General features: G+C 49.9%; 1 protein-coding gene across 1 annotated transcript; it reads right to left on the reverse strand.

Moving 5' to 3' along the window:
- Window positions 1–561: 561 nt before the first annotated feature.
- Window positions 562–9,224, reverse strand: LOC104271354 (5-hydroxytryptamine receptor 7-like). The gene is given in 4 exon segments (XM_009865994.1): window positions 562–799; window positions 801–992; window positions 994–1,302; window positions 8,716–9,224. Coding segments are annotated over 4 exon segments (1,248 nt in total).
- Window positions 9,225–9,583: the final 359 nt, after the last annotated feature.

Below are 9,583 nucleotides of genomic sequence, written 5' to 3' on the forward strand. Positions count from 1 at the left end.
TATAAGCTGGGATGGCATGAGTGCTCGGCTCTACAACGGAGCCTATAGCTGCAGTCATATTTGATAGAGAAGTGCAGCCAACATCATCTTTACATGGTACGTTGTGTGCCCTCCACAGACCTTAGAGCCCTTTTTGAAGGTGGAGAGCCACAGTTTTATCAAGTTTTTATTATTATTTTTTTGTTCTGTTGGGAAGGTTTCTTTACCTTTATTTTTTACTTTTTCTTTAACAGACGGGGAAACTTAGGCACAGAAAGGTGGCGTGACTTGCCCACAGGCAGTGGTAGACCTTGAAACCCACTCTCCTACCGGTCTTGAAAAGCCTCAAGGCTTTTCAGTTACCACCTGGGACACACAGTGGGGAGAAAGGGCTGCCCACTTTTTCCTGAGGGGTGAGGAGAACCGCCGGGGAAGGGGTGTCACTCTCAGCGCTGATGTCTGGTGGTGGGGAAACAATGGCACACATGGTTTCTGCCAGCCCCGAAGGGGCACAAAAAGCAAGGAACCTGAAATGGAGAGGCAGGAGTTCGTTGGTCAGGCACCAAGCAAGAGGACACGGCTCTACAGGATGCCTTCGTGCCTCTCCGTGGCTTTCAGCGCCTCGTGCATGCTGGCGGCGGAGAGCCTCCTGTTGATGTTCCTGTACCTGCACCTCAGGAGGTTCCAGAAAGTAGTCCTCAAGTCTCGGTTAAAGAAAGCGTAAATCAAGGGGTTGATGAGGGAGTTGGTGTAGCCCAGCCAGAGCAGAGTCCTCTCCAGCCGCAGCGGCATGCAGCTGCAGCGGATGCCGCAGATGAAAAAAAATCGACATCAGGAAGAATGGCAGCCAGCAAAACGTGAACGCCCCCACGATAATGCCGAGGGTCCTGGCTGCTTTCTGCTCCCGTTTGAAGATGGAAATGTTCTTTCGGTCTTGCCGGAGCAGTTTGGAGAGCGTGGCGCATTCCTCCACCGCCTTGGTACGCTTGGAGCTGTGGTGGCTCCGGCTGGGGATCGTAGTGCTTGGGGAAGTTCATGAAGCGATGCTTCTCGGCGCTGACCTTGGCGGCTTTGTAGATCCGGCTGTACATGACGAGCATGACGGCCATGGGGATGTAGAAGGCAACCCCTGTGGAGTAGACCGTGTACCCAAAGTCCTGGCTGATGAGGCAGACCCTTTCCACGGTGACATTCTTGGCCCAGCCAAATAGAGGAGGAAGCGTGATGGAGGCAGAGAGGAGCCAAACGATGAAGACCATCTTGGCCATCAGCTTCCCGTTCTGTCTCACGGGGTACGTCAGTGGCCGAGTGATCCCCAGATACCTGGCCAAAGGAAGAGTTGCAAAACATTAGGTGTGTTGCAAGGGTGACTTTCACTCATTCCACAGGAGAATTTTGGCCCTGAGTGGGGACCCAAGAACTGAATTAGCTAAATAGAAATGTTCCCAGGGGTGTGCAGAATCTTCTGCGAAACACACTTTACACTCCTTTGTCTCTCTTGCCTGAACATCCTCTTTTGACTATTCCCCACCGATTTCTTGAAACTTCCCTTGTGCATAGAATCATAGAATCATAGAGTCATAGAATCATAGAATCATAGAATCATAGAATCATTTAGGTTGGAAAGGACCTTTAAGATCACTGAGCCACTGTCAGCAGCACAGCCCATCACCTCCCTTTCCATCCAGCCTGAAATATGAGGACAAACCTGCAGGTTCCTTCAACATCTACGGGAGATGACCTCTAGAAACCAAGGTAAGGATGAGGCAAGCAGATGGAGCAGTCTGATCCCTTGCACGGCCCACAGCTCCTGAAGTGATGGTGCCCAGCCCTCCCTTGAGAGTCAAATGAGAGGAACTCCAAGCAGGAGATGCCAAAAGCAGGTGGTGACCCACAGTTTCACAAATCCTGATGCCTGGCGTTAGGATCTACCTTGTTAACTTGACTAAAGGGAGTTGAAGACTTCATACCAACTCCTGGTTCCACCAAGGGGTGTAATTTTGAACATTCCTCAGTCTCGATTGAAAGGGTTCAAGTGACTAAAAAATTGTGTTGAATTTTAGTTGGAAAATTACAGTTATAAACAAAACAGCAGAGAGTTGGCTGCTGTCGGCCACTGTTCCCCTGAAAAACCTCTGCCTGCTATTCCATCTCAATCAACCCAGAAAAACCTCTCACTAGTCGTATCGATTTCTTTTATGTTACAGCCTTTTTTGATTCAAACCTGCCCACTGTCAGGAATTTGGAGGCAGCTTCAGGCAGGACCACATCACCTCTTCATTGTTCTTAGTCGAACTGGGTTGGTCCATCAGTGCAGTGAGAGCAGCAGCTCTACGGATACATTTTGCTGAAAGCTCTTCAAGGGAAGAATGGGCTTTTCAGCTAAAAAGGGAAATTCTGTAGAGGATTTTACCTCTGTTGTACATCTTTCTTTTTTCACTGACAATCAATCTCATTGTAGGTGTTAGATTTTTTTGTTCCCTGATTATTTCCCTTTTACAGATCCTCCCCCAAGACTGGAAGAAGACGGAAATAAAATTTGAAAAATCCAATCCCTCCTCCCCTCCTGACTGCTAAATAAATTCAAAGCCCGAAAATATTCTCCCCTGCCTCCCCGATAAAATGAATTTGAATTCATTCACTGAGTTATCCTTTTTCTGTTTTCCTCTGTATTTTCTTCAGCTCGCCTTCGTCACAAAATGCCCTCTCCAAATTCAGCACCCAAAAATCACTCCCCTGTATATCCAAGCCAAAACTTTGCCAACTAATATACGCCGTGCTGTGCGATATCCTTTATTATGCTATTACTGGTTTTTCTTCAGAAGCCGATCCACCCGGGATTTGCTGAAACTTCAAGGAATTTACACGCTAGCCAAGCAAAACGCGCGGTGATGAGATTTAGAAAGCCGGCAAAGCTGACACACTTCATCTGCCTCGTGCAGTCGCTGCTGGAGGAAATGGGGCGTTTTGAGGTCTTTGCTTATAATTCCAATGCGAGCGGGAAGACCTCAAAATAGGCCAGTGTTTGCAGCAGTGCGGGCGGCGAGATTGCACAGCCGAGCAATGAAATTCAAATCAAATTCTCCTGCTTTGATTTTTTTTTTATTATTTCTTTTTTGCGCTCGCATGTGTTTCGTTGTTAATCAAGTTTAGTGATAATCAGGTAACAGCAGCCAGTTCCCAGAGCAGCGATTTACCGGCAGGAACATCCCTCACCCTGTGCAGAGCTGATTCTGGATTCACTCGTTCTTTGAGCAATAAAATCCTTCCACATCCTCCCTCCTGCAGATGCTTGCTCAAGCCCAAGTCCTGACCGTGGGGAAGGAGACCTGCCCCAGGCTGGGCTCCACCATCCACCCCACGAATGAGCCAATTCAGTTTATTCCATACTCAACTGTCATTGCAGAATCTTTGTGTCAGGGATTAACTAATCAAGAAAACCAAAAACCTCTCCAAGGTGCCTCTCTTCTCCACTCTGCAGCTGATGAAAAGATGCACCTCAGCTCACGTGCGCCAGCTGAGCCCAGAATTGGGATTTCTTGAACCCCACTGTTTTACCACAACCTTGCACCTCCTCTGGGGAAAATTTAAGCTCTGTACCTGACTTCCAAGCTGATTCTAGGCCTGCCCCATAAAGGAGAAGGAGCCTCCAGGTGAGGGATGCAAAGGGCAGCTGGAGGCTATAGCTACCCATGGCCTCAGCTGCCCATGCCCTAAGCCAGGGTTGGTGGGAACGTCCCAGGGTGAAGGGACAATGGATAACGCAGGGACCTACCTGGGCTGGGACATGTTTGGATGGAGAAACGCATGGGAATAGAATCGTAGAATCATAGCATTGTCAGGGTTGGAAGGGACCTTAAAGCCCATCTCGTTCCAACCCCCTGCCGTGGGCAGGGCCATCCCCCACTAGATCAGGCTGCCCAGAGCCCCATCCAGCCTGGCCTTAAAAACTCCCAGGGATGGGGCTGCCACCCCCTCTCTGGGCAACCTGTGCCAGGGTCTCACCACCCTCATGGGGAAGAACTTCTTCCTCACGTCCAACCTGAACCGACCCATCTCCAGCTTCAATCCATTCCCTCTAGTCCTGTCACTGCCCGACATCCTAACAAGCTCCTCCCCAGCTTTCTTGTAGCCCCCTTGAGATCCTGGAAGCCACAATAAGGTCTCCTGGGAGCCTTCTTTTCTGCAGACTGAGCAGCCCCAACTCTCTCAGTCTGTCTGCACAGGAGAGGTGCTCCAGCCCTCTGAGCATCCTCGTGGCCCTTCTCTGGACACGTTCCAGCGCGTCCAGATCTTTCTTGTGCTCTGGGCTGCAGAACTGGATGCAGCACTCCAGGTGGGGTCTCATCAGAGTGGAGCAGAGGGGGAGAATCCCCTCCCTCAACCTGCTGGCCACGCACCTCCTCATGCAGCCCAGGCGATCCAGCAAAATTTTGTGTAAGTTCTCCACTAGGAAAACCCTAAGTGATACGTGGGGTTTGGGGAGCTTCTTTTTTTTTGCTGCTTGGCATTTTTATGGAGAGCTTCCTCGAAAGGTAAATAGTCAAAACGGTGTTGTTGGTTTGGTTTTTTCTGTTGTTGTCAATTCATTTTTGGTTTGTGGCATTAAAGAAACTGCAACATCGGCAGACTTTTATATAGGAAAAATGTAAGAGGAAGACGGATGTTCCCAGCATTTTTCTTTCCTGATTTAAAAGAAAATCAATCAAATCTCCCTTCTGACAAGATTAGTTCTACCCGCTTCAATCAAGAGGCTTTTAGAAAGCGCTTTGCATTAATAATCTATAGTAGCAGCTTACATTTTAAATGTACTCATCATGTTGGACAAACCAAGCATCTTCTATACGTAGGCTAATCAGAATACGAGGACACTGCAGCCATCAATAAAAACGCAATCTTCTCTTTGGCAGAAACAGGCACGTGCCTCACAGTGCTGACCAAGTTGGCATTTAGGACAGAACTAGAGGAGATATCTGTATTTTTTGTTCCTGATGTCTCTTGCAGAGTAGGTGGAACAGCTTGCCACCACCACTGGAGGAAAATTTCAGTTAACACCTCACTGAGATGACCAACCACTTCACCTCTTTCAGAGAGGGTGTTTCAGGCTCTCTGCAAACTCAGCTGCTCTTTTGCTTCAGGTTTGTGGTTGGCTTTGTTTCGTATCAGCCTTTAAGAGACTGTGTTCATCTTTTGCCTCGACACTGCTGAAACGAAACCACTGAAGGCATCACTGCCCTCTCAACGGAGCAACTGCTAAACTAGAGGTTTCCTGTCCCTGTACAGACCTGAGCATGAAGTGAATTCCGAAAAACTCAACGTAAAGCAAATTCTGAGAAACTCCACCTAGCCTCCATGAGTGTGCCCAGACCCAGGGTCTACTTCTTGAGACCCCCCCCAGTGATGGTGTTGGGCATGCGTACCACCGCTGGTGGGAGGTGAAGTTAAGAAAATCAGCTCTTGGAATATGCAAAAAGATTCTCAGAAGAACCATCAGTACATAACAAGATGACTACTTTGGGCTTTATTCCTCTCCTCTTCTTGGGTTGCTCTTCCCTTTCTTGGGTCAGCCTTTTGTTTCTGTTTCTCTCACCTGGACTTTCCTCTGTCTCATCCTCAGCTCTCCCACCCTCATCGCTCTGCAGAGAGATCGAGCTGCTGGAATCTCTCAGCTTTGTGAAGGTAAATTCTCCTTTTGCTTTCCTTCCTCTTCTCTCTCTCCCTTTCTCTCCCTCTTTTACACTCAGGCACTGGATGTCAAACTAATAAAACTCTTGGGCACTTGACCCCGTTTTGAGTCTTAATTCTGTTCCTGAGTGTACAAGCAGAACCTTTCGCACCGGTTTTGGACTGCTTTGCAACACAGCCTACAAACTTAAAAGTGCAATTTTAAAGAAGTTTCTCTTAGGAGCTAAACCAGAAATCCTGCCCGTCCCAAGTCTGGGGGGAAGTGGCAATCCAGGCGTGCTCCTGGATCCGTGTTCCCCCTCGATCCACCTCCATCAACCACCTCGTGGGAGCAGCAAGGATGACGGGTTGATGCAGCGCAATGACCACTTACGGGATGCTCACGATTCAGCCATGGGGCAATCCACAGAGCCACAGGGGACATTGATTCTGGGGACACTCAGGGCAGAAAGCAGCAGGACGGTGCCCCAGTCACTCAAAGCCCCGTCCAACCTGACCTCGTTCTGCTCAAACCTTTGCTCTTTTCCCAGCTAGAAACACATCTCTGGCAACTGCCCTCTCACCTCTCAACTTCCCCAGCAGGCATTTGGCAGGTGGGGATGAAGGTTTGGAAGCAAACAGTGATGCTGTAGCCCAGCTGCTTCCTGTGCAAGTGCACGTGAAGAACAAGCCCGTGCCAGAAGACTCAGCCTCTGTGGCAACATCTCGTTATCAGCTTTTTCCTCCCTCACCTTGCTGAGATATCTGAAACAACCTGTTCCCTCCATCATTTCCTTTCCTGCAGCTCCCTTTTCCTCCCAAAAAGGATGGTGGTGTTTTCATGGCCAAGAAGAAGGTGCAGCAGAGCTGAGCAGGTGTTTGAGAGCCAGGTCGGGTGGGACACAGGACCATGTCCCTATGCGGGGGGATGGTTTTCCCTCCCTGCAGATCAGCTCTAGCACCACAAGGACCTGAAGCTGCCCCACTCCAGGGTTCTGAGGAGCTCCACCAAGCTCATTGGGGCTGAACTGGGCAGAGGTGTTCCCCCATAGAGGTGAGGAGCATTGCCAGAGACAGAAAAAGTGCATCCACGAGTATCACCAGTATCACCTGGTCAAAAGAGGTCCTCCTGGGCTGGAGGAGCAGTGGGGGCAACTTAGAGGACCACAGTCATGCAGATGCAACTCCTGTCCACCCTACTTCTCTGCTGCCTTCCCAACAGCCCTCGGCACCACCCAGGATTTGGCTTTGGGACCTGTGGAGCCTCCCCCCGCTGGTGTCTAAACCTTAGAAACCTCCTGCCTGGTCCCATTTCAATGGGGAAAGACAAACCAACATCAGTCACTGGTACCTGCCTGGGAGGGAAGAGGGAAGAGGGAAGAGGGAAGAGGGAAGAGGGAAGGGAAGGGAAGGGAAGGAAAGGAAAGGAAAGGAAAGGAAAGGAAAGGAAAGGAAAGGAAAGGAAAGGAAAGGAAAGGAAAGGAAAGGAAAGGAAAGGAAAGGAAAGGAAAGGAAAGGAAAGGAAAGGAAAGGAAAGGAAAGGAAAGGAAAGGAAAGGAAAGGAAAGGAAAGGAAAGGAAAGGAAAGGAAAGGAAAGGAAAGGAAAGGAAAGGAAAGGAAAGGAAAGGAAAGGAAAGGAAAGGAAAGGAAAGGAAAGGAAAGGAAAGGAAAGGAAAGGAAAGGAAAGGAAAGGAAAGGAAAGGAAAGGAAAGGAAAGGAAAGGAAAGGAAAGGAAAGGAAAGGAAAGAGGGAAAGGGAAAGGAAAAGGGAAAGGAAAGGAAAAAAGAACAAGGAAAGGAACAAGGAAAGGAAAAAGGAAAGGAAAAAGGAAAGTGTTGTTTTCTAAAGCAAAGCCAATGTGATTAGTGTGCAGCTGCTTCCCTGCTCCTCACTTGTCAAGGGGAAGCAGTGGCATATTTCATTCCCACATTTAATCTCTTCCCTCTAACAGAGACAGCCTTCTGACCGCTCTGAATACACCTGCTTTTTTTACAGATGGACTTTTTTATCAAAACAGCAGCAGAGCCAGACCTTGCCGTGTGGCCTGGGAGTGATTTTTTTTTTCCTTTCTAACCGTGAGCGCAGAGCAAAGGGCAGCAGCAGGCAGGGGCCAAGGGATCCCTGGCAGGGCTCACTTGCTGGGAGGATGGCACCAGTGGCCATCAGCAGGATTTTTCTCTGTCCCTTCTGCTTTGTCACACCTGAGGAAGGTGGGAGGAGTGACCAGGGAGGTGGCAGAGCTGAAGGCATGCATCTCGTTGGCTGTCTCCCATCCCTGAGCTGCTTATCTCAAACCAGCCCGGCTCTGCGGTGCCAGTGTAAAACCCAAACCAATCCCCCCTCCAACACCCTCCCCTGAGAAAGCCAGCGCACGCGTCAGATCTGGATCTGGCCCACCGGCTCGTCAGCACAATGTCCCTAATGACGCAGGCTGCTATAATTAGACCCACAGAGGTGCTGACTTGCCTGAGTCTTGCCAGTTCGCCAGACAGGCTTAGCCTTTCCCTTCCGACCCCAAGCGTGGGAACTGAAGCCAGCAAATCCTCACAAATGCACAGCACTGGATAAAACAGGGGATCTGGGGACTTGGGATGGGGCGAGGGGACTTGCCAATCTCCTTAGCCAAAGCACAAGTCCAGGGAGCAGCAGAGCATCCCATGGGGCTGGGCTCCAGTAACCTGGATTTTCAAAATGAGTGGGGTGATTTTGGGTTTTTTTTTGTTGTTTTCTTGAATAAGTTTATGGTCCAGCCTCCTTCCACAAAGCAGGTCAGGTTGTGGGTCTGTCCTTTAGGCTCTGGTCCTCAAGCCAAGGAAGAAAAATGTGAAGCAGATGCTTAGAGTGTACAAAACAAGTAACTTAGAGAAGTTACTTGAGAAATCACCTTAAGCCCAGCCATTCCAAAGGGCACCTAATTCCTACAGAAAGCCCTCACCAACCCCGTGCACCTGGAAAACACATGCAGAAGCACTGATCCAACTGGTAAGGTCATTCCAGTGGCTCTCTGCTTCCAGAAACACCCTTATATTCAAGGCCACCTGAAGACATGACAGGTGCCTCGTCCTCCCTTACCTGTCCACGCTGATGATGCACAAGGTCATGATGGAGGCAGTGCAACACATAACGTCCATGGCGATAAACACATTGCAAAAAACCTTCCCAAAGAGCCACTCTCCCCCCACCAGGTCCGTGATGGTCACAAAGGGCATGACAGCGAAGGCCACCGACAGGTCGGCAGCCGCGAGGGACACCACCAGGTAGTTGGAGGGTTGCCGGAGCTTCTTGACGATGCACACGGAGATAATGACCAGGCCGTTGCCAGCGATGGTCATGAGGATGATGATGGAGAGCACTGTCCCGATGACAATCTTCTCAGTGTCCCCATAGAGCAAGATCTCCTCGCCGCAGTCCGTCGCGTTGGTGAGGTTGGAGGACGGCGGGTCTGGCTCGGCTGGAATGTAGGGTTCCTCAGTCATGAATGGAATCGGGAACACTTTCTGAGCCGGGTGCTGCTGCTCTGCGCTCTCCACAAAGAGAAGATGATGCTCCAGAAACCGCTTGGGGCTGACCCTCAGCAACATGCTCTGAGCTCACCGCGGCAGATGACGGCACGAGTTTTCTCCCAGTGATGACACCTCCAGTGACAAACCAGAACATTATGTCACCAACAGGCTAAGAAAATAAAATACCCTTCCCCCTCCCCCTCTGCCTCCCCAGGTCTTGCTTCCCAAAGCTGCAGCTGGATCTCATGTGCTCAGCAAGAACCCACTTCCCAAGCCTGCTTAAAGACACGCAGTTTGCTGGAGGATGCGTGGAGAAAGCTTCTATCTCCACTTTTAAAGGAGCACGAGCTGCCCACCCTGCCTGCAGCAGCTGCCTGGTCACAGAATCACAGCATGCTAGGGATTAGAAGGGACCTCTAGAGATCATTTAGTCCAAC

The sequence above is a fragment of the Apaloderma vittatum genome, unplaced genomic scaffold (assembly GCF_000703405.1).
Source record: "Apaloderma vittatum isolate BGI_N311 unplaced genomic scaffold, ASM70340v1 scaffold13343, whole genome shotgun sequence".
Lineage (NCBI taxonomy): Eukaryota > Metazoa > Chordata > Aves > Trogoniformes > Trogonidae > Apaloderma > Apaloderma vittatum.